The sequence below is a fragment of the Atractosteus spatula genome, chromosome 4, assembly GCF_055471065.1.
Source record: "Atractosteus spatula isolate fAtrSpa1 chromosome 4, fAtrSpa1.hap1, whole genome shotgun sequence".
NCBI lineage: Eukaryota > Metazoa > Chordata > Actinopteri > Semionotiformes > Lepisosteidae > Atractosteus > Atractosteus spatula.
The window spans coordinates 43,891,545-43,917,532 of record NC_142709.1 but is presented as its reverse complement, the minus strand read 5'-3'; the positions used below and the strand labels follow the sequence as shown (position 1 = coordinate 43,917,532).

The following is a 25,988-nucleotide window of genomic DNA, read 5'->3' as shown; positions in this document are numbered from 1 at the left end:
TTACAACAATACAACAATAACAATAGAGGAGACCGTGGAAGGTGGTACTAAGAAGAGCAGAGGGGTGAAGAATGGGACCAGTTAAAAAAAGGCTTTTCTGAAGAAGACGGTTTTGAGTCTGGATTTGAAGGAGTTTAGAGAAGGTGACTCTCTGATATCCTTGGGCAAAGAGTTCCAGAGCTTGGGGGCATAACAGGAGAAGGCCCTGTCACCCATACAATGTAGACGGGCTTGGGGGACAGTAAGGAGGGCAGAGTTTGAAGAGCGGAGGTTGTGAGGTGGGGAGTACGGCGATAATAGTTCAGACAGGTATTGAGGTGCCAAGCCATTTAGAGCCTTATAGGTGAACATGAGGATTTTAAAGTCTACACGGAATTTGACCGGAAGCCAGTGCAAGGACTCCAGGATAGGAGTAATGTGAACACTTGCACTAGACCTGGTCAGGATTCTGGCTGCTGAATTTTGGACATACTGCAGTTTGTTCAGGGTAGATTTAGATACCCCAGCAAGTAGAGCATAGCAGTAGTCAATTCGAGAGAACACAAATATGTTGATCAGCTTTTCAGCCACAGTTAATGATAGTATAGGGCGTAGTCTTGCGATATTTCTAAGGTGAAAAAAAGATGTTTTGACAGTATGCTGCACATGTGGGTCGAATGTTAAGCCAGAATCGAATATAACCCCAAGGTTTTTCAATTTAGATTGAAGCTCAAGTACAGAGCCATCTACAGATAGGGTTACAGGACTGGCTTTACGAAGTTGATGGGGGGTACCAATAAGCATGACTTCAGTCTTGTCGCAGTTAAGATGAAGGAAGTTTTGAGTCATCCAAATTTTTATGTCAGAGATGCAATTAGATAGAATAGAGACAGCCACATCAGTGTCAGGTTTGGTATGGATGTATATTTGAGTATCGTCAGCGTAAAAATGAAAGCTGAGGCCATGTGATCTTAAAAGCTGACCAAGTGGGAACATGTAAATGCTGAAGAGCAAGGGGCCCAGTATTGAGCCCTGGGGGACACCAGACTTGACAAGACCAATTTTAGACCTCTACCCATTGAGAGAGACAAAGTGACAGCAATCAGTGAGGTAAGATTTAAACCATTTGAGGGCAGTGTCAGAAACCAAACACAGTCTCGAGACGAGAAAGTAAGATGTTATGGTCAACAGTGTCAAAGGCAGCACTGAGATCAAGAAGGATGAGTATGGAAAGAGAACCAGAATCAGAAGCTATAAGGAGATCGTTGGTGACTTTGACCAGGGCAGTTTCTGTGCTGTGAAGTTGACGGAAGCCAGATTGGAGGGGTTCGAAAAGGTTGTTTGTCATGAGGTGGTTATGTAACTGAAGTGTGACAGCACGTTCTAGAATTTTAGAGAGAAAGGGTAAGTTGGAGATGGGGCGAAAGTTGTTAAGATTGTCGAGAGCCATGTTAGGCTTTTTTGGCACGGGGGTAATGGCAGCAGTTTTGAGGAACGTTGGTACAATGCCAGTGCTCATGGATTCATGTATAATATTGAGGACAATGGGACAGAGAGAAGAGAAACAGAACTGGAATAAAGTGGTGGGAATGGGATCTAAAATAGATGTGGTGGGTTTCATGCGTGTAACTAGTTTGTTTAGGGATGCTGAGTCAAGAAGAGAGAAGCTGGAGAGATGGGAACCAGAGAAGTTGGATGAGGAGGGAGGAGGTATGGAAATGATATGTGTAGTGGAGAGAATCTGATGCCGGATGTTGTCAATCTTAGAACTAAATAAATCTAAGAATGTGTTGCAAAGTTGTGATGAGGCAGGTAATGTGGTAGGGCAGTTTGGCTTGAGCAGTCTGTTGATGGTGGAGAAAAGATGTCTGGGGTTGTTTTGGTGATTTTCAATGATGTGAGAGAAGTAGGTGTATCTAGCAGACTCTATAGTAACCTTATATTCAGATACGTAATCTCTCCAAACCTGATAATGTACATGTAGGCCGGAAAGACGCCACCGACGCTCAAGTTTGCGAGAGGCTGCCTTCATGGATCGCAGATGGTCATTGTACCAGGGGGCAGGGCGAGAGAAAGAGATGGTTCGAGTTTTTAAAGGAGCAAAGGTGTCAAGGTTAGATAAAAGAGCATTGTCAAGTAACTGTATTTTGTCCTCTAGAGGGTCAGAGGAAGAGAAACAGGATAAGGAGGACAGAACAGAATTTTCAAACCTTGGGTGATCAATTGATCGCCAGTTGCGGAAATTTACAGAGCGTGGGGAGGAGGTGTTAGAAACAGGTAATTCATGTACTGCAACACAAACATTAGTACTGTATACGTACACGACGCATCAGTGAAAAACCGGAGGTTTAAAAAAGAGAATTAGCTCACTGATACTGTAGTTTTCTGTGGGGAAACTGTGTGAACATTCTCACAAGTTGTGGTCTGCGCCAAGCACATTTCCTGGCCTACTGTGTTTTAAAGAAGATGGGAGTTTTTTTAAATACATTTCAGAAAAGTCCATACTGAAAAGCTGTATTTTACTGTATGTTATACATACAACATACAACTGTATGTTGTATGCTGCAACCAGTCCATCCCCAGGATACAGTCCTCGCGGACTGGGGCAAGGTAGAAGGGGTGTTTCACCCTCGCAGCCCCAAAGTGCATGGTGAGCGCCCTGGGGGTCCGGCTGCCTTGGTGCCCGGCTGGACACCAGGCCGCAGCAGGGTGATGATTAAACCAGTGTAGTGTGCTCTCATGAGGCACCAGTTCTGTAGGGGTTTGGGCATTTACTGGGACAATTATTAATTGTGGCAGTAAATCACAAAATTGATTCTTTTAATGGCCTTAGAATCCAACCATGCGATATAACTCAAACACACAGGTACTAATACACAAGGATACATTTATTAATACATAGAATGTGCATATAAACCTAACAGATCTTATCGTGAGGGTTATCAGAATACAAAAGGTATATATTCAGTCAGTTACGAAGAGTTACATATATCAAGAGGACGTATGTTCAGTATATCATTCATTTAGACCGTTTCGTAATTGAACTTGGTTACAACTTCTACATTAGATACTGAAAACAAGTACATAACTCTTAGGAATTAAATTGATATCAACTGGTTGGGATAACAATTGAATTCTTGAGCAGTAATGCAGTGAAGTTGAATACTCATCCGATCTCTGGGGATTCAGATCTCCTGCGGGCACAAAGAAGCAGTTGCAGGCTTGTTGCTGTCCAATCCGCGCTCTCTGGCTCCGTGCCAGGCTGTGCTGTGCGGCTTGCGACGGTGCGCTGCTGATGCTTTCTGAAGACCGGCTAGTTAGTTTTGGCTGAAACTAGCAAGAGTTTGTGCACAGGAGAAAAGATGACTGTGGGTCCCAGCAGGTCAGGAAGAGGACCGGTTCGTTCCTGATGAAGCGTTAGTTCTGAATAGTGATTCAGTTGTCCACAGTTCCAACCTGTTCACGAGGCTTGCTGCTGATGCTAACCTCGGGTGGTTCCTCTAGTTACTCTGTGGCAACCTCCGCTCTAGACTCTTAGAACAGAGGAAAGTTCTGGCACACGGACACACTGGCCGTTCCGTGGTTGTCCGGGCTGAGTCTCAGGATGGTCAGGAGGCGCGCTGCGAGAATGTCCTTTCTGCTCCTGGGCCATCCTGCCCTGGAATTCTCCTTTTGGAATTCTCCTTAGAATAGTCTCTTTAGAATTCTCTTTGTTGCCTGTTTTTACCTGGAGGAACTCATTCATTGGCTGAAAGTTTCATGGGCATCAGAGACCCACGTGGGTTAGTCAGCCCTACCAGTCCCTGATTGGTTGATCAAGGTGAGATATGAGTCACTTACTCCTGACACTTAGGAATGCAGTCCAGATGTCCATCTGGCACTCCCTAGACAGATAGGTGCCAATGGATGACCATTGATCATGATAGCCAGGCTTAGCTAAGTGCATCCCCATTTGGGAGCTGTCCCTTATCAAAAGAAAACATCTTTAAATCAGCCTGCATGAATAGCTTCTCTGTGGCTGCACCACAGAGATGAAGAGAGAGATGGGGCCTCACTGGCAAGGGAGCAGAAAACTGAATTCCTGTATTTTAATAAGCCTTGCCGCTACACATGTGTTGTTGGATATGCCCCTAACAGCCAAAATATGGTTAAAACAGATGCAGCTAGGCACATGCCCCCCAAAAATAAATAAAAATAACCTAAATAACCTAAATCATTTTCACCCTATATCTAACCTTTTTCTTGCTAAAATGTGCTGTTGTAATTAATTTAAACAACTATCTCAATAAAAATAAACTTTTCTAACCTTCAATCTGGTTTAAGACAATAACGCAGGACACAGAAACTGCCCATGTTAAAGTCACTAAGGATCTTATGGCTTCTGATTCAGGTTCTCTACCCTTAGTCTCCTACACCTCAGAACTTCTTTTGACATTGTTAAACTTGACGTCTTACTTTCTTGTCTTGACACTGTGTTTGGAGTTTCTGATAATGCTCTTAAATGATTCAACTCTTACCTTGCTGATCATCTACAGTTTTGAAGTTAGGTTCCTTTAAGTCTGCCAGCTACAACAAAGAATGAGTTGTCAAAAAAGCCATCCATAACAATTAAAGTGACATGCAGAATGGTGGAGTCATTGAAATGAAAAGAAAAATGTCTTCTAGTCATTCACATCAGGCAGTAGGCAGTACTTGGCAACTATGGAGTGCAACTTTTATTTACATATTGTACTTGTAGCATTTTACATAATTAATATGTGAGTAATTAACGAGGGATTAATTCCATATGTGATATTTTTGTTTCCCTAAACATTATTTAAATACTGTTGTATATGTATACAATACATTTTTCTTAAATACATAATTGTGGTTTCTAACTCTTTATATACTGTATGTATTATGAAAATGCAGGAATATACATGGAAATGTAAGTTATACATCAAAATAGGAAGAGAAGAGATTTGTGTGTAAAGTGAAAACCAAAATCCTTTCAGCTCTGAAGTTTGCATGTGATGTACACAAGAAAGTCCCTAGATGTTTACTTTTATAAAAATTAAAATGCTAGACTTTGTTACCCAGTATGTATCAATAACTGTGCAATTTATTTGGGTTGTAGAAGCAGAACAGTCAGTGAGCACTTTTGTTCGGACTGCACAGGTGAGAATTTGTTTCAGTCCTTGGCAAGTCATGTCACGATCGTAATCCCTCCTCTTAAGGGCGCTCCAGCTCTTTCACATTTTGCTGATTGTGTGCACCTGCCCTCAGTCCTGCCCCTCCTTATATTATCTGGGCGCTCTCGCTGCTCTGCACTCAGTATTGGAAGACAGATGCCCGGGGGTCCGCCTACCATCAAGTCACCCTACATCCACGGCTTGAGGGCATTGATCTCCCTATTGGCATCCTGACCCAGCTGAATCCGGGGCTCCGAGCAGCTGGCCTCGTCATTATGTTCTTATTTCCCTGTCCCTGTATCGAATCCCATTCCGGTTTTTATCTTTGTTTTGGTACGTCTCGTTTGGATCACCCAGTATTGGACTTTTGGACTTTGCCCCGGATATCCCCCCTGGACTCCTTGGAATTGCTCACCCTGGTTACACCCCCTGAGCACCAGTTCACTGTTGTCACGCCTCCCTGTTTATCAACACCTCCTGATCCTCATTGTCTCCTCCTCGTTGTCCTTTTCCACTTACTTACAGATTATACCATCTGCATAGGGTCCAGAACTACGCAACGTTACAAGTCATAAATCATATCACAATATCATTCAGTATTTAAAAATATCAATCTGACCATCTCATACCAGACTATTTCAAAACAAACTACAGTATGGGATGGAAACTATAAAAGCAACTTCACTGTTGGCAGGGGAAGTGCCCTGAAAGAAAAATAACTGAGAGCATCATAGGAAAAACATGTACAGATGCAGCCAAAGTTCATGGTACAAACCCGTACCGCACGCAACTACGCACAAGCCACCACACCGTGCTGTGTTACGTGATTAGCTGGCCAAAATGACCGACAGGGGCACTCGTGGTGCATTGGTCGATAGTGAAAAGATTTAATCATTTAATCTCTTTACTGTGCACATTTTAATCCGCTTAGTATTGAATATTTATATGGAATTTTACAACTAAAGGGAAATTTTAGTAGCTGAGCATGAAAAGAAGAGGAGCATAACACACCTGAGGGTCATAAACGATATTAATTTAGGAACATAAACATATCATGTAAACTGTACTAGATATGGCTGGTCTTGGTAGTTTAAAGAAAAAATACACACCAGTATGCCATTTCTCCCTAAACATTTTAAGCATCAAAGTCTTACATGTGGTTATTTCAGAAACATTTTTACGTGCTCCTTCTGACCATATTACTGTATGTTTATATATTTTGTGAGAAAAGTGATAGTTTTAATCTTTTCTGCAAATACACTCGTTATCGGAGTAAAGAAAAGCATTCTTTTAGAATTGGATTTATAGGGAATATAATATGGATTCGTGTATCTAAATAAATTAATAACGATATAATTATATTCATGTACTGTTGCACAAACAGTAGTATAAGACTTTCTATTGATATGTGTATTGCTGTTTCAGTGCTTGTCGCATGACTGTGTCGGTGGCGTGATGGCTTAAGTGACTGACTTATAAGGCTGAGGACAGGTGTTCAAATCCAGCTGTCACCATGAGTTTTCTTTTAACAAATAAATATTTATTTGAAAAACTAAAATAGCAAATATTATTGGCATTATATTGACATTTTTTATATTTCTAAATATCACAACATGTTCGAAGCTAAGTCATTTATTAATAACAATGAATAATTTCAAACTGCTACTGATATTATTACTGACAATAAATATTATTGACACTATATTGAATTTGTTGGTCTCTCTAAATATCACAAAACATTCAAAGTTAAGTGATAACCATTTTCCAGGAATACTTGCGCTCGTTATCACAGTAAAAGAAACACACACTTTTCAGAATTTAATTATTATTTTGGAAACGTTTTTACGTGCTCCTTCTGACCATATTATTTATATACTTTGTGAGAAAAGTGATATTTTAACCTTTTCTGTGAATATGCTTGCTATCGGAGTAAACTAGAATTTGATTAATATTTGATTAATAGGGAATATACTGTAATATGGAATCGCTTTATCTAAAGATCATGCTTGCCAGCGCGGTGACGTCACCGCCTTTCCCTCTGAATAGCTAGTCAAATAGACAGTGAAAATATTTGTTTGTCTGTCTGACCGTGGGGGAACTGTCTTTCATTGGAAGGTACGCTTATTCTACTCTGAGAATGTGGGGGGGAGGAAAAGTGCCCATGTTCTTTTCACTAATAAGCTTGTGTTAACAAAAACTACAGTATGCTTAAGAGTTGTTAAACCGGTTATTTATTTATTTTTCGGAACAGCCAGCCGGCTGTGCCTGCTAGAGCGCCACAATTCACACTCAACCACATCACAGAGCACAGATCAGTCCCAGTGTGTGAGATATTGCTGTTTGATCTGTGCTATATCTTTGATCTGAGCTTTAATAGAGAACTTATCTCTATTAATATAACTATCGAGTGGTATTAAACTTTTTTGTATAGATGACACTTTTCTAAAATGTATTTAAAAATAAAAATGATTACAATTGGCACACCTGTAGCTTTTTCACGAAACCTCCTAGAGTTACGAAAACACTTGCTGTGTGTACAAAGTAAATTGTGACTGTTTTCACAGCCTTCACTATGTCGTTTTTAAGCCATTTTTTTACCACGCTCGAATATTCTTCTGTCCATATCTTTGGAAGGGGAAACACAGAAAGCCTTCAAACCAAATGCATTTTAAAGACCACGACTTGTGAAAATTCAGTGAGCTAATTCTCTTTTTTAAACCTCCAGTTTTTCATCGATGCATAATTACCCACTAACTGGAACCGGAGGGACCGCTGTGTACGTACGTTCACAACACAAGAAATACTGCTCAATATGGCTTCGTGCGAAAAACCCATATATCACCATAGGAAGCAGAACAGCGCAGCCTGAAATGGCCGAAACATTGTGTTGTCTTTCTTCTCTTTTCAGCATGGAATAAACCTATTACTTGTTCCTTTGCAGCCTAAATGCTGTGTAGCGGAAATGCTTGTTAATAAGACAGAATTAAGTGTTGCTGTGCTTTCCCAAGTGAGGCCCCATCTCTCTCTTCATCTCTGTGGTGCAGCCACAGAGAAGCTATTCATGCAGGCTGATTTAAGGTTTTCTTTTGATAAGGGACAGCTCCCAAATGGGGATGCACTTAGCTAAGCCTGGCTATCATGATCAATGGTCATCCATTGGCGCCTATCTGTCTAGGGAGTGCCAGATGGACATCTGGACTGCATTCCTAAGTGTCAGGAGTAAGTGACTCATATCTCACCTTGATCAACCAATCAGGGACTGGTAGGGCCGAGTAACCCACGTGGGTGTCTGATGCCCATGAAACTTTCAGCCAATGAACTACCTGAAGTTTCTCCAGGTAAAAACAGGCAACACAGAGAGCCTGAGAAGAATTCCAAAAAAAGAACAATTCCAGGAGCAGAAAGGCTCCCAAGGCCAGGACATTCTCGCAGTGTGCCTCCTGACCATCCTGAGACTCAGCCCGGACAACCACGTAACGGCCAGTGTGTCCGAATGCCAGAACTTTCCTTTGTTCTAAGAGTCGAGAGCGGAGGTTGCCACAAGTAACCAAAGGATCCACCCAAGGTTAGCACCAGCAGCAAGCCTCGTGAACAGGTCGGAACTGTGGACAGCTGAATCAGTATTCAGAACTAGCGCTTCATCAGGAACGAACCGGTCCTCTTCCTGACATGCTGGGACCCACAGTCACTTTTCTCCTGTGCACAAACTTCGCTAGTTAAAGCCAACACTAACTAGCCGGTCTTCAGAGAGCAACGCAGCAGGAACCTCTCCAGCCGCACCGAGCACTGCTTGGCACCGAGCCAGAGAGCGTGGATTGGACGGCAACAAGCCTGCAATTGTTTCTTTGTGCCCACAAGAGATCTGAATCCACAGAGATTGGATGAGTACTTCACTGCATTACAGATTGAGAATTCAATTGTTATCCCAACCAGTTGATATCAATTTAATTCCTAAGAGTTATGTACTTGTTTTCAGTATCTAATGTAGAAGTTGTAACCAAGTTCAATTACGAAACGGTCTAAATGAATGATATACTGAACATACGTTCTCTTGATATGTGTAACTCTTCGTAACTGAATGAATATATATCTTTGTATTCTGATGACCCTCACGATAAGATCTGTTAGGTTTACATGCACATTCTATGTATTAATAAATGTATCCTTGTGTATTAGTACCTGTGTGTGTGCGTTGTTTGAGTTATATCGCATGGTTGGATTATAAGGCCATTAAAAGAATCATTTTGTGACTTACTGCTACAATTAATAATTGTCCCAGTAAATGCCCAAACCCCTACAGAACTGGTGCCTCGTGAGAGCACACTACAGCTGTATGCGGCTACCCACCTGTATTAAACCTTTTTCACGCAATAGTTTAAACTAAGTGGAAAGTGCTATGAGGAAAAAAAGTCTCAGCAGGAGCACATCTGCAATAGAAAGCAACCGGTTTGACATGTACCAAAAGTGTGAGCTCATTTGCAAGGCTATTAAGGTTGATTGAGTTACTGTAACAATCCGGCTGTGACGAGTTTCTACTGTCTCCTGACTGTCTTGGGCGAAAGGAACCTGTCTTTCATTGGAAGACAATTAACCTATTCTACTCGTATATGAGAATATAATATAAATACACCAAGGGATTTGGCTGAGTTCACATTACAAAAAAATCTGCGAGCCTGCACTACAGCGACTATAGTATGTTTATATACTGCACTTCATAAAAAGTTACTGTATAATGTTTTATCCTTTTCTAAGAATACCTACAATAGTAAAAAAACACTTTCTGTTATTGTAAAAAAAACTTGGAAAACAATGGAAATTGGAACTTTCATGGACTGTAAAGTAGCATGCTGCACCCAGGCGGTTCAAAGCCCGATTGATGCATTACTTTCATTTTTTTTCTAACATAGCCGAATATATAAAAATAGCCCACTATTACAGCTTGTCTTCACACCTGAAGAAGGCTTCACAGCCGAAATGTGTTTTCTCTCTTCTCTTTTCAGCATGGAATAAACCTATTGCTTGTTCCTTCTATATTTTGTCTTAATTTACATTTCTGCAATGAGTAATTTCACTTTAAATTTGGATTAAGAAAAATATTTCATACATACTGTATTGTTGTAGTGGGTTTGAAATCATGCAGTCTCATACTGTATATACAGTATATTTATACAGTATACAATCACACTTCTGTTCATAGTTCATATTTATATTCCTATATTAATATCGTTTATGACGTTCAGAAACGTTATGCTCCTCTTATTTTTATGTTCAGCTACCAACATTTCCTTTAGTTGTAAAATTTCATATTAATATTCACTATTAAGTGGATTTGAACATGCAGAGTAAAGAGATTAAATGAAGCAATCGTTTCACAAACAACTAATGCACCACAAGTGCTACCTGTCGGTCATTTTGGCCAGCCAATCACGTACTGAGGTATTCCACGGTATTCTGCAGATGATTTCCCACAGTACAGGGTTTTACCATGCATTTTGAATGGCTACATCTGAATATCATCTCAGGTGAACTTTCCAGCTATGGATCCAAGATTTCCTTAGAGATTGTGAAGATTGTGCACTGTGAACATAAATACTACAAGCCTGAGACTTTCACAGTAGAACCCCCCCCCCCCCCCCCTTGTTGATTAAGTGATTAAATCCTTTTGATGACAAACGTCAAACAGCATAATTAACCTACGATGTAGAAGAAAATGTCCATGTGCTTGCTATCAATATGATTGTCATTTTTCTGATAAATTGAATATTTTGAGTTATAAGTGATAGATTTCATTTGATTATTCAGAATATTTTCCAATGCAGCCTCTTTATCTCAGTCATAATGTGGTTACAGACAAAATAATAGTGATTTTGTTGTTCAGTTATTTTAATTGAATTTGTGGAATTACATCTACAGTAAATGTTTTCACATGAAGCAGGAACTCCCAAAGTGAAAAGCTTGCTAAATTCTGAAGTAACATTAAGTAATTTCTGAATTTTGATTCTTCTCAAATTTAATAGCATTATAACAAGGCAGGTAAAAACTGACAGTAGACAAAACCCTATAAATGGGATAAAAGGGGTGTAGTGCAAATTTTCCAGATTTTTCTTTAAAAAAACATTTGAAATTCCATTTAAAATTCCATTTAAAATGACAGGAGATGGACAAGCATAATTTGAATTACACAACTTGATAGATAATTTTGACTTTTTACTTGCATCGTTATATCCATTTCAATAACAGATTGTATCACTGTAGGCAAGACAAGACAATGGACACAAGATAAAAACCACCTTGGACAGTATAGTGGTCCACTGCAGGGCACACACACACATTCAAGAATGGGACAAATTCTAGAGATGTTAACAGACATGTTTTTGGACTATGGGAGGAAAACAGAACAAGTGAAAACCCATAAAGCTATGGAGAGATTGTACAAATTCCTCACAGAAGGTACCTCAGGCTGGACTCAAACACAAAACCTAATAGCTGTGATAAAGTAACAAGAAACCATCATAGCACTATGTCACCATCTTATTTACATGTGATATTTTATTCAAGAACCTCTTTAGTGCAGCTAATGATTTGTGGAACTCTAAATTTAATCAGATTCTTTACAAATTAACAGAGTGTAGCGTAGTGAACAAGTGTGGAAATGGGGTTGAACCTCCAGAGGATGGTGTGAAAGGCCTTGGGATACATTCCCTGCATTCTCATGAGGAAATTATAAAACTGTCTGCACCTAGGATTGGCAGCCTCCTAAAAACACAGTACTCACTGTGTTTGTCTGAGAAGACCTTCACCATCACTCGGGACAGTGAGCCTGAAAGATCTCAGGGTAAGATCTTGGGGAATATTTATAAAAAAAAGGTTACGTTCTATTCTGGTGTAGTAAAGTCCAGTTAAGACTTTTTTTTTATTTAATAGAACCCTCTGTTGTTTCTGTGTCAGCTTACCGATTAGAAAGAAGATGGTAAAGGAGCAAGGTCAACCAATGGAATTGGCTTACTGAGAAGCTTCCAATGCTATAGGTATTTTGACATGGAGTTAAAATAAAAGAGTAACTACAGTTTAATCTTCATTAATGCAGGTTGTGTTTATGTGCTGATCCCCTTGTTATATTAGAATTGACTCTGTTAAACAGTCAATCCCTCACATTAAGTGCCAATAAATTGTGACAGTCTTTACCATCACTTACTGCTAATAAAAAAAGCAAGATTGCAAATTAGAGTTAAGACAGGAAGCCAGATTAAATTATTAATAAGTCATTTGCATGACCTTCCCTTTTAATTTCTAAATGATATAAAATGTGTTTAAAAGGTTCAAGTATACTCATAGACCAGTTAAAGTAATCTAGTCTTCAAAATCCAAAGTAATTATGTTCAGAATGCAGATGGATTTAGACAGTTTAGATAAACTTACTTTCTATTGAGAAATGGTCTGAGGGTGAAAATCAACAGTTTTTCATGTTTAAAAAGTTTATGGACGAAATGAAAAAGCAGGTTAATCCTTTTTATATTTTCCAGGCATTTATATTCAAACCGATCACTATACTCCTTTGCAAACTGTTCTGAATCTCGACTTTTGCATTTAAGAAACAATAAAATGTAATGAAAATGTTTATTGATTTTGTCTTCCATAAAAAACAGAAGTGTTTACTCTTTAGATATCGGCCATTTTATTGATATTTTCACAACATTTAATCCCATTGTTGACACTTTACATCTGCATACAAAACCTGTGTGTCCATCTCTCTCCACTGTCTTATAGTCTTAGTTTTGCTGTGAGTTAAATTCAAGGCTGCATAATTCACTTTGTCTGTATCTGAATCCTGCAATAGAGAAAACATTGTTGAGATTGTAAAATGTTTTCATGACTATTACGTGGATTTCTAAACTACATCACATCACTGATTTCTAAACTACATCACTACTTTATTCTAGATTTTATGATTACTCTTCCTTAGCTCTATAGTATTTTATCTACAAGTATGACCATTTTAAAAAATACAATTTTTATTGTTTTTAAAGATTTTCAAGATTTGTTGGCATACATAATGTTCTTACCTGGTCTTTTGATGTACTCTCTGCCACTTGATTAAATGTAGGTGTTTTGCCCCCTTCAAGAATAGGATATAAATTGAAAGTGAATAAAACAGAAAATAGAAAGTGGAAAAAATGCAAAGAGATGTATTTACTGTTTTCAGAAAGTAGAAAGCCATAATCTTTTAAGGGGTTATTAAGGTAGCACCCCACAATAATCAAAGAGAGTGATTATTACTTATTAAACTGTTTTTTTCCTTAGATATCATAATTGTCTATCCAATGGAATACATGTGCATTAACTGTGCACAGATGATTAGCAGAATACAAATTAAGTCCATGCATTCTGCTACAGTTAGTTAATTTGCAGACAAGTGGAAAATTGGGGAGTAGTACATTTAATGCTAACAGACAATAAATATTTGTTGAATTTAAATCTACAAACACAAGCTAATTTAAGTAGATTTAATGTCGGAAAAATGTACACAATATTTTCTGCCCATCTACATTTAAACTGAAATAATTCAAATAAATACACATTAGAAACTGATAAGGACTGAAATGCATGCTAACCAACTTGCCTTCATAGAACTGTCTTTTCTTGTAAATGTATACCATGATGAAAATCACTGAAAAAATGTTTGTTGCCACCAAAGCAACAACCATGTGATAGTATATGCTGTGGTGATCAGTTCCTATGAAAAAAGGAAAAAAAAATAAATCTCAATTTAATTTATATTTTAAAATTTAATTCAGTAAGAAGTGTAGTACTTCCCTGTAGTTTGCTCTGAGGAAGTACATGTGTAAGATAAAATAGCTGTTTTTGTGCAGTTTTCAGGATTTTTTCCCCTACTTTAAGTGAACAGAAATGTCTTTATTGAAATGCTGACTTTGCCATCAAAAGTGTTTCTCTGAAGTGCTTAATTCAATTCTGACTACCGAATGCATATGCCATCTTATTAGATTTCACTTTAGTGACATCAGGCAAAACTGTCTATATACTATATATTAACAACATGTTACTAATGATGCTATAAACAGTAATTAAACATAATTAGACTTAGTTAGGACTAGAGTTTTAGATCATGCTATGGTCAGAATAGGGTTTTCTTACAAACATAAATTAACTGCAGTAGAGGCTGGTTATTGTCAATACTGTATACCTGTTGTTTATTTCTAAATCATTTAGAAATGTCATTTGCAAGTCACACATTTCAAGTTTCAACTTAATAACTAGGTTGATCTTTTTAAAATCAACTATGACAGCCTGGTGAATTTAGATCTTTAGCTTTATTAATCCCCTGCCATTTGTAATAATGTCATGTAAATGAATAAGAAAAATATTGCCTGAAATACAGTATCTATCCTATATATTTACAAAATTAAGGAAAATGAAAGATATTTCATAAGATTATCTCTGCCTCTTTGGTATACATCAAATTCAGAAACATTAGTGGTGTCTTACACAACGAACAGACAAGATTTTGTTAAGATAATTATATACTTCTAACATATTTAAAAATAATACATCTACTGTACATTTGTAATATACAGCTACATTTAAGGTTTTTAAATGTATGCACATAACACTTGATTACCTTTAAAATTACCAAAAAGCAAATTAAAATGCTGTTTAGATTAATCTTAAGAATAAAATCTACATCTGAGTATGTAATTAGAATTAAATATTTATGAAACATAAGAAATACTGTAGTAACAGATGACTGAAGAATTAATTGAACATTAAACATGTCCATGATAAACACAATGGCTGTAATACAGTGGTGTAATGAATATATTTACCTGTAATCTCCAGCAGTGTCCCATTTCCAAACAGGATCTCCCTACATATGGCCACAGCACAGTAGTAAGTCCCAGCATCAGAGAGGCTGAGGTTCTTCTTGGGGAGAATATAGACACAGCTCCATGTAGGAGGCCTAGCCACAGATCTCCTCTCACATTGATCACTCCTATTTCCATGGGTGTAAATTAATCCTGGAAGAGATTCTCCTGATCCATGCCTGAACCAATAAACACTGTGATCTCCTGCACAGGTCTCAGTGTGTATTGTACACTGTAGAGTTACATCATCTCCATTCTGGAATTGTACAGAAACAGGCTGCTGCACAACACTCCTGTTCATAGACTCTAATCCTATAATATATATAAATAAATAACATTAATATAAGATCTTGTGTTTTTTTATTGTGTTTTTTATTGAACTGTATGGGTTTAGGAACTGTATGAGTACTTTCTACCTTATTTACCACAAAGTTTTCGGATATTCATAATATGAATATAAATAATTATTTACATTATGATAAAACAATTAAAATAAATAACTCTGCTGAGCAAAACCAGGGCATGTAGGAGCAAACTCGAACTTATCATAGATCTGCAATTAATTATAATAATTTCTACCTTAGAGTGTTTGTAACTCCCTCTTAATAGAGGTTGTAATAACTAGAGTGGCTGCCAGCTTTTAAAAGCCTTTTTCTTTATCTTCCCAACTTCAGCTTTAGTTACAGTTTTTTCACTGAAAACAGGTTCTAGGGTTTTCTTTTATTCATACATTCATTGCAATTGTTTTTGATGAATGAAGATACTTTGTTTTTAAGATATACAGTACATTTTAAAATAGCCACAAATTTGAATAAGACAGAAAATATAACATTTGGATGACTAATGGTCTATTTTCTCTTTATTTTTTTAAATTGGATTTGATTACAACACCTGTTGAGTGCAAATGGCCTTGAAGCAAATGTTGCTGTTAATTTGCACCAGACATTAAAATGAACTTCAGAACTTAGTAAAAATTGTGTGACTACAATTCTGCTTGTGTGACTGATGAGACCTAATTGCCACAAAATGAGTTTCAATTAAGGAAAAACACCATAATTAAAGTACCATAGCATTATACTTTCTTTTTGTTCTTAACATGACATTTAAATGTGAAGAATTTTCAAAATTAGAAAATTAGATTATAAATTATAGTTTACCCTTGAGAGTCAGTAAGGTTCCATTCCCAAAGCTCATGTAGTTAAGGAAATAAGCTGTGCAGTAGTATGTCGCCTCATCTGATGGTTGAACACTGGAGAAACTGAGAATAAATCTTCCTTCATCCTTTGTCACCTTCACTCTTTCATTGTTTAAAAATTCTCCATAAGACATTGTCCCCACAAGATTATAAGAAGTTGAAGCCATGCATATAGGTGTCTCTCCAATGGGATTCTTTAACCAGAACAGCTGAGCTACTTTTTCAGTGGAAAAAAAGCACTCCAGAGTGACTTCTTCTCCAAGCTGCACTGAAACTGTACGATGAGGCTGAGAGACAACATTGTCTTGAGAAATTGCTATGAATATAAAAGAAAAAAAACATTTAGAACTGTATTTATTCCATGGGAAAAATTAAAATCAGTGTAATTTTGAGGAAAGTATATATACTTTTTTAAATGATCACAATGTTTGGTATACATTCATATTCTTTCAAAGCAAAATAATTAAAAAGCTTGAAGGAATTGTAGAAGCTTGTAGAATAAAGCATGAGAAAAAAACTAAACTCTCTTTAAAGTAAATCAGATATAAGCACTTACCTACTTCAAAGACAGCAAAATGATTATATATTGGCTGATCATCCTGTTGTCTCTTCAAGTTTAAGGCTGTTTTCTATGGAATGAAGGGCTTCAGTTGGACACGGGGTCTTAAAGAGGAAATGTGAAGATGAGACTATCATCTGAGTGGGTGATTTTGAACTCAGAAAAGTTATTTTTTTCATGGTCAAAAGGAAATAAAGAAATCAAACACTGTGCTCACTTTGAAAAAAAAACTTTGAGTCAGTAAAGAGATAAGATTACACAAGTTTTGGAAAAAAACATATAACATTGCTTCTTAAGGCATCACATCTTCCTTAAGAAGAAATTATAACCAGTTATTTCTGCATATATAAATTAAATATAAAATGATCAATATGTTAAGTAAGTCAGGTTAGATATTGCTTAATCAATTTTAATGATCTATTCCTATTGTTTTGTTAAACAGCCTTGAAACTGAACTTTGAATATCTGCCCAGATGTTGCATTTTAAAGTACTGGGGGAAACATGCACAGTGAAATTAGCACAGAACGAAGGTAAATAAATTATAAGCTTGCTGAAGTTGTCCCAGGAAGGCAATTGCGAAAAGGCTGATGTGGTCAATACATCATCAGAGGCTTGACTTTCCAATTTCCTCAGAAGATAAATAATGTGAGACTAAAAGAAAGTATGGGGTAGTAAAGAACAGAGCACAGGTCATTTTGATGGTTGTATAAAACTGAAGGAAATTGAACAAGTTACTATTTTCTGATGTTTTATACAATACCTTTAAGACCTACAGTTCCCTCAGAACCTATAGTTACTACAGGGACAATTTAAAATATTGTTGGGTTACAAACAGCATTTTTAATCAATTGAAATTATTATTTTTTCAATTCCTACAACATACTCAATAATTTATTTGTTGTTGTTTTTTAATGAAGAATGGAAATAGCTCATTTATGGAAGTACAGTTGTGTGCAAAATGTAGATACCCCCGGTCCAACTGTATGTTTTAGTAAATATCTAACTGAAAAGAAGTTGTGTGGTACAAACTTAAACATGACATCTTCCTCCAAATTATAATACACAATTAATATTTATTTACAGTTGTATAGATATGCAAAATAATAAAACACTGAATATGGCACATGTAAAAGTTTGGGCACCCTGACAGTCAATCCTTTGTAACACATCCACTGGCAAAAAGCGCAGCTTCCAAATGTTTCCCCATTTCCCCACAGATTTTCAATAATATTTAAGTCTGGGGACTCTGAAGGCCATTCCAAAATTTTAATTTTTCTTTTCTGCAAGTACTTCATGGCTTATTTTGAGGTATTTTGTGGATCGTTGCTGAGTTTTCCAACCTTTTTTCTGGTTCAATTTCTTCACAGATTCTGGCACATTACCTTCTAGGATTTCTTGACATTTAGTTGAATCCATTCTTCTTTCCAGCTGCAGAGTATTTCCTGTAACACTAGATACTACTCAACCCCAAAAAGCATAATAGATCCACCTCCATGCTTAACGGTCAGCAAGGTGTTTTTCACGGATGTCCAAAGGGACTAACCATAGGGAGCAGGAGAGCGGAAAAAGACCCATATGCGTAGTGGCGAGACAGGAAAAAGGCCCGGGCTCATTAGTGCAAAGAGTTCAGGAATGCCGTATAGAAACCTATGCCCTCAGGGAGCGGACGTGGGGCGCCCTGGTGCTAGGTGGGTCTCAGGACATCCGAACGTCAGTGCTCAGCCAGGACAGAGTGCAAGACCCGGAAATATATAGCCCAAGGGAAAGAGAGGGACAGGAAGGACAGCAGACCAGAAACTAGGGACAGGACAGAGAAGGAGCGCCCTCTGGCTGCAGAGGGCGTGACAGTGTTCTTTTCTTTAAATGCTTTTTTTTCTCCAAATGTATCTTCTGTGTTTGTGGCTAAAGTCAATTTCCTTTTCATTAGTCCATAGCACTTGCTATGCAACTTTCCAACTTATAAAGGCTGTTTTGAATAATTTAAATGTTGACTTTTGTGATAGAGGTTATAGCACCCCTGGGCAAACTACAGCCTGTGGGCCGGATCCTGCCCACCAGCCAGTTTTAACCGGCCCTTGAAGTCAGAAATAAATTAGTCAATATTCGTCATTTTCCACCTTGTTTGGGTGCTATTTTTTCTTACATGTCATTATTTTTGCCGCTAGATGGTGCATGAATGCAATACCAATTTGATTCGCCTTACTTAGATTCGTAGCACGTATCCCTGTACAAGCAGAACAAACCAGTTCTAAATGTTTTTGAAGGAGTGTATGATAGAAACTGCATATATTCTCTGTCCAGAGAGCAGGAGCAAAGTTGAGATAATAAGTTTATCACGCAGAACAGTTACCCGTTGGGTCAAGGTAGTCAATGAAGACTTGGCTTGTTAGTTAATAAAAAAATAATAATTTTATTAAATTTGCATTTTTTTTTCTCTCAGGTTATCATTAACCTTGAACTAATAAGCCTATTTTGGATTTTAAACTTATATAGGGCATAGGCTATTTGTAACAGCAGCCTGAAGTGGCCTGCTATACAGTTTCAAAATTTTATGTGGCCCTTGGGCCAAAAGAGTTTGCCTACCCCTGAACGGAACAGTTTCCTTCTGACAGCTCTCCAGTACAGATTATTTTTGTGTAAGCAAAGCTATACTGTGGACACTAGAACTCTAGTGTCAGTTTAACTTTTCTGTAGGTACTTTGCAGTGCTTTGTAGGTACTGCATTGCAGATCTAACCAGTTATTGAGCAGTTTTATCTCTGCTACTGAAGAGCATCCCATGATGTCACCGCCATTCTTCAATTTGTTACTCAGGTGATGAGCTGTGTTTGGTTTGTGCCAGGCAAAGGGCTTTGCATTCAGGCAAAAAAGGTAGAGTTTCTGCACTTAAGCAGAAACAATTGTAATGTTTACCTTAGTCTTCTTCTTCTTCTTCGCATTTTCCCACTTATGTGGGGTCTGCTTGTTTGCACTGATTTTTCCCACTTCGTACGGTCTGCGGCATCTCGGCAGGTGACTTTTGCAAGGCGCATGTCATCTTTCAGCCGATCCAGCCAGCGCGTAAATGGTCGTCCACGGCGCCAGTGGCCTTCAACATTCAATTTGAGGGCGGTCTTTGCCATTGATGTGTCATTGCTGCGGAGCACGTGTCCATACCATCGCAGGCGTGATTCCCTCATTTTCTCAGTGATTGGGGCAACTTTGAGTGTTTTTCGCACACCTTCATTCAAGACATGGTCTCGTCTTGTCAAGCCGAGGGTCCATGGCAGCATCTTCATTTCCATCGTATGGAGTGCCTGTTCATGTTTCTTTGTCGTTGGCCAGCATTCAGTTCCATATAGGGCCACTGGTCTGACCACTGAGCAGTAGACTTTGGATTTTAGGCGTAAAGGGATCTTCTTGTCGCATAGTACTCCAGTGACCTGCCGCCATTTCATCCAAGCGGCGCTGACTCACGTCTTGGCATCTTGGAGGGTAGTGCAGTTGGAGTTGACACATGAGCCTAGGTATTTGAACTGTGTCACTTTGTTCAGTTGGACCCCACCAGCTGCGATTGTGCCATCAGTTTGATCACCGCATTCCAGGTACTCCGTCTTCTTGATGTTCAATTTCTGAATCGTTCCTGATCGTTCGAGGCGCGTCTTCCACTCCTGTACTTGCTGTTTGAGGCTGTGTCGCGTTTCACTTGCTATCATAACATCTTCGACATACAATAGCGTCCATGGATGCCTCGTTTGGATATCTTTGGTCACTGTATCCATGCAAAGTATGAATAGCAGAGGAGACAAGCCTGAGCCTTGGTGGACACCAACATTGATCGGGAAGGTGTCTGAGTTCCAGCTGCGCAACGTGCTGAGCTAGTGGCCTTTTGGCACAGGAGCTTTGTCCAGCCGACATAGGCTTCGGGGACGTGGTGCTGTCGCAGCGCCAGCCAGATGAGATTGTGCGGTACCCTGTCGAATGTCTTTTCCAGGTCGAGAAATGCTATGTGGATCGTTTTCCTCTTCTCGTGGTGCCTTTCCATCAGTAGGCGAGCTGTGTGTATGGTTTCTGTTGTTCTGCAGTTTTTCACAAAGCCGCATTGATTTGGCGAGATAGAACGATGGTTCTTAGTCGTGCATCCAGCACACGCTCGAAAATCTTCATTGTATGGCACAGCAGCCGGATTGGCCTGTAATTGGAGCAGTCATTAACGTCGCCTTTGCCTTTCCAAATTGGCACTGTGATGCCACGTTTCCGGGGGTGCCTTTTCCTCAGTGATCTTATTGAAGAGGTTCACGAGCCATGCTGCTCCTTGTGTTCCGAGAAGCTTCCATACTTCGGCTGGGATGTCGTCTGGGCCAGTTGCTTTGCCACTTTTCATCTTGTTGATGGCGGTGGTTACTTCTGCGATTGTGATGGTGGGTACTGGGCCGGAGATGGTATCGGCTGCTGGTAGTGGAGGATGCGGAAATTCCTTGTTGCATATTTTCTCTAAGTAGTCCTTCCAGCACTGGAAGATGTCTTTTGGCTTCTGCAGCATCTGCCCATTTTCATCTTTGATGTTGATAACGTGTCCTAGGTCTTGTGTGGCGCGGTTGCGTGCGTGGGCGAGTTGGTAGATCTTGTTTGCCCCACCAGGTGTGTCCAGTTGATCATAAAGGTCCTGGTAGTGCGCCGCCTTTGCAGTTGCCACGGTTCGCTTTGCGGTGGATTTCAGTGCGCGGTATTGTACAAGATCTTCTGGGCATTTTGTCTGCTGCCAGGTCTTGTAGGTGTCCTTTTTTGCCTTGGTTGCCTGCTGCACATCGTCTTTCCACCACCAGGTCTGTTTGTCGATAAAGCGCCGGTTTGGTTTTGTGGTTCCCAGGGTGGTTCCTGTGCATGTCTTGACGCGTTCAGCCAGGTTGTTCCAATCTTCGCCGACTGTTGATCTTGGATTGGGCACCAATGGTCCTAGTGTCGCCTTCACGACAGCTCGATGTTTACCTTAGTATACCTAGGTAAGTTGTGGGTTAATGATTGTCAGGGATGAATACAGAAACACACAATATAAGATCGCATTAAGAGCACAGGAACAATAAAGGAAGACAGAAGAGGCAGGAAAGAAAAGAGAGGAGAGACAAGAGTCCAGGGTAGTTGGGACTTGAAGCTTGCAGAAGGGGAGAGCCCCTACTTCATGATCATCCAAATCAAACCTGACTGGAGCTAAGTATTTGAACCTTGTTAGAGAGAGCTTGCTATTCTGTGTTTTTAGGGAAATTGGGTTTCCTGGGTAAAAGATGCTTCAGTTAGAAACGCCTTTCCTGCTTATGGTGCATTTTTATGGATAGGGATATAGGCTTCCTTGATTTTGAAGACTGTAGGTGGGGTTTAAACTTTGCATTCTCTCTCAGTGGTATCTTCATTTGCTTCCTCCTCTTCACCTGTCTCATTCATCTCGCCAATGTCATTTAGCAGTTCTTCAAAGTACTCCGCCCATCGCTCTAGTATCTTTCTTTCAACACCGATCAAGTTTCCTTCTTTGTCCACGCGCATGGCCGGTCTTGGTTGGAAACCATTTTTATTTTCCTTTAGCTTCTGATACACTTGTCTCGTCTCCTTGTCTCCTCAATTTCCTGTAACTTTCAATTTTGCCATTCTCTCTTCCTATGTCTGCATAACCTCTTGGCTAATGTGTGTTTTCTGGAGTACTCGTCTGTGCTGGTTCTCGTAGGGCTTTGTAGCATTTTTTCCTTGCTTCGCTTCTTTCTGCGATCGCCACCCTACTCTCGTCATCAAACCAGGCCTCTCTCCTTTTGACTACTTGATGCCCCACTACCTCCTCAGATGTGCACAGAACCATTCTCTTAATTACTCCCTATTCCTCTTCAATACTAGAGTTTTGTATCTTTTGTCACTCCTCATTAAAATGATCTTTCACCCTTTTCTGATATTCTTCAGCTCTTGTCGGATCTCTTGCCAGTATTTACCCATTGTACTTTCGGTTCTTACTTCCTCTTTTTGTCTTTAAGATGGACATTCATTGTCGGTATTTGATCTTAGCCAAAAAGTGGTCCGAATCGATGTTGGCCCCACGATAGCTTCGGACGTCCAGTATGTCAGATCTGTGCCTCGTGTCGATCAGCACATGGTCAATCTGGTTCTGTGTAGCTCTATTAGGCAACCGCCACCCCTCCTTGTGGATGCACTTATGCGGGAACCATGTGCTTCTTATGGTCATTCTTTTGCTCATTGCAAAACTGATGAGCCTAAATCCATTATCATTGGTGTCACAGTCTCCTCCTTGCAGAGTTTAGAGGCGTAGATAGAAGATAACAATAACGATGGCACAGCCACAATTGCAAAGATGTGCAATGGTGTTTATTATGAGGAACTATGTTCCCAAAGTCCACACCCCAAAAAAACAAAGTGAAAACCACAAATTAACCAGAAAAAAACAACAACACAAAGCTATAGTACGATAATATATACATTAATTATGATACAAAAAAAATACTAGATTGTTGTAGGCAGCTCCAATTCTACCCCCACAATCCACCTTCTCCTAACTCCCCCCTCCTATCTTGAAGAGCTCCTTTTCTAAGTGAAACTCCTCCCCCTAGAATATTCCACTATAAAGCACAAAAAATAATTTGACAAAATTATAATCAGAATTCTGATATAATTATTTCTTCATTGAACATACAATTAAACAATGAACATATTATTACCAACAATAAAACATCACACTCCTTTTATGTACATAACTGTTGTTTTGGCAAATACTACCCCCCTTTTAATGGTATCATCATACAAATCAATCCACGCATGCACAATCCTGAAACAGGCACTACTAAGCCAGCCCCTGTTGCCATGCCAAAGTTTGGGTCCTATAGATTTGCGGGAGAAACCATTTTGCCGGTGAGAAATCCAAACAGCTTATTTATTTGAGACACGTGAGTTGACTACCAATTTTGTTCATTTCACTTCTAAAACAAAGGAAAAGAGGTGTTTGGTTTGAGTTAATGATTAATTTTGATAATACGGGAACAAGCTTACTTTGTGTGTGCACCCACAGACCAAGCAAAGCTACCCCCCTAATTCCAGACTAGTTTGTTTATATTGGAAACCAGCCTTATCGCCTTTGTTTAGATAGTGAAATGTTTACGTATGCGTGTGTATGTGTTCATGTGGATACCTCACAAGTGCCAAGTGATCTGGAAACAGAGTCTCCAGTCACAATTGGTCTCTTCATGCAAGCTCTCTTTCCCTATGATGGATCTATACACTGGCTCCCTACTGACTTTGGCTTTCATATCTCCAAAGATAATCTTAACATCATGACATGGAGCTTTGTCATATGCTCTCTTTTTCTTCATCTTCAGCTTCTTCTGTAGGGGCATGCGTGTATATCAATGTTACATTAAACATCCTGGTCTTGCAGAGGCGTTCATTCCTGGCTCTATAGGCAATAACTGCACTCTTATACTCTTTCAGGACCGCAAAGCCAGTACCAAGCATTTGGGTCTTACTACCGCTATAGAAAAGCATCATCTTTGCATTGCATTGTATCGGTACCTCTCCGTCTAATCTCCTGTAGTGCCGCTATTCCTACATTGTACTTGTCTAGCTCATTTACTTAGCTCCTAAGAGCCCCCACTCTATATAGACTAAGGATATTCCAGGTCGCAATCCAAAGATCAAATCCTTTTCCACTCTTTGGTCGATTCCTAGGATCCGGTCAGTTTCGCAACTGTTACTTTTTACAGGATGGGGTAGTTAGCCCCATGCCCAAGTGCGATGGAGGGGCTGCCTCCTTAAAGCGTTCGCTTAGTAGCTGTCTGGGGTTTTCTGGGTGACCAGAATGTTAGGACTGAAATGCCTTGTTTGTAAATACTGTACATAGAGTTACTTGTGTGTTGTATGTTTTGTTGTGAGTAGTGTAGTCTGTGTCTTGTCATTGTAATAAATACTTGTTTAACTAATGGTGCCCATTATTATGATATTATAATAATGGGTTCCATTAATAATATAATTATTATAACATTAGTATAACCCATTTTTACTCCACTCACCAAAGAGAACAAAGAACCAGAGAAAAAAGAACAATTCACGTACCTCTGATCATACCAAAGTCCAAAGTACATTATTTCAATTTTCTTTAAAATGATAATACATTATATTAAATGCAGTTATAAGATTCTACATATAGTATATACATAATTCAATACCCATCAGATTTTGAAATTGTCAGCCAGATTCTACCAGCACTTCTTCAAAATAGAAATGGTAACATTTTGTAATTTTAGTTTTTGCTGTACAAACTGTATAGCAAATACAGTACGTATCTGATACAAAAAATAATTAGTGATTGAATGATTTATTTTTTTCTTATTTGTTTTATTTTTAAGGTTTACAAAAACAAAGAGAAGCAGCACTTTATGAAAGAGGGCAGAGCAAGGTTTCCAGCTTAATGTTTTTAGCTCAGATGAGCCATTTGAGTTTTCCACAATCCACTAGGCTTGTGAGCACTGCTCCGTCTCCTCAGCCTCTAAGCCCTCACACATCTCTATGCATGAAAGCAGCTTTTGTTTTTACAAAAACCACCACCAAATCATTAACGTGAGCTGAAATTAAATTTTAAAAAAAATTTTTTCACCATAGAAAATTTAGCCTATTTCTTGACACCAAAACATATTTTATTTGTGGTGGAAAAGCAGTGAAAAATGTTTCTGAAATTATGAGAACGTGAGTTTGCTTAAACTTTAGTGACACTTGAAATCATATCCTAAAAAGAGCAGAGGATTTATAATTGCTCAACACATAAGAATGTCTCCACAATTAAAATCAAATGAACTCAAATAAAGTGTCCAAATACCAAACAACTACGAGAAAAGTTTTATCAGTACTTAGGTGCTTTATACTGGCACTAGATTTTTTACTTGTGCTTAGCACTTGACCAACACATTTTTCCCCACTCCTATTTCAAATCCCTGTGAATTCTTTCCCATGTCCATCCCTTGTGATCACTCCAATGTCTACATTCCCCCACTATCCCCTTTTTTCCCATCACTGGCTGCCAGTGATGACTGACTGATGTCTGATTCATCTCTTTTGACCTCTCCCACTTCTAGTATTTTTGTATAAAAAATACAGGGTGTAACATATTCAGCTTTGAGTGCTATACTAAGAACTGAATTCTACCATTGAAAGAAAAACATACTGTATATAGAGAGACACCT

General features: G+C 38.9%; 1 protein-coding gene across 1 annotated transcript; it reads right to left on the bottom strand.

The window, feature by feature from the left end:
- Positions 1–12,846: 12,846 nt before the first annotated feature.
- LOC148836354 (uncharacterized) lies at positions 12,847–16,824 on the bottom strand. Its single transcript, XM_088913736.1, has 6 exons — positions 16,796–16,824; positions 16,189–16,574; positions 14,993–15,343; positions 13,771–13,884; positions 13,214–13,266; positions 12,847–12,978 (listed from the first exon to the last, which is right to left on the bottom strand). The coding sequence occupies exons 1-6, from the start codon at positions 16,822–16,824 to the stop codon at positions 12,847–12,849; spliced, it is 1,065 nt and encodes a 354-aa protein (XP_088769862.1).
- Between the last annotated feature and the right edge of the window lie 9,164 nt (positions 16,825–25,988).

Excerpts from the sequence above, each read along its gene's own strand:
- LOC148836354 (XM_088913736.1), bottom strand. The coding sequence starts at position 16,824 with ATGATCAGCCAATATATAATCATTTTGCT. Across the intron at positions 15,344-16,188 it reads AACCTTACTGACTCTCAAGG|GATTAGAGTCTATGAACAGG; the intron begins GTAAACTATAAT and ends TATATATTATAG. Across the intron at positions 13,885-14,992 it reads GACACTGCTGGAGATTACAG|GAACTGATCACCACAGCATA; the intron begins GTAAATATATTC and ends CTTTTTTCATAG.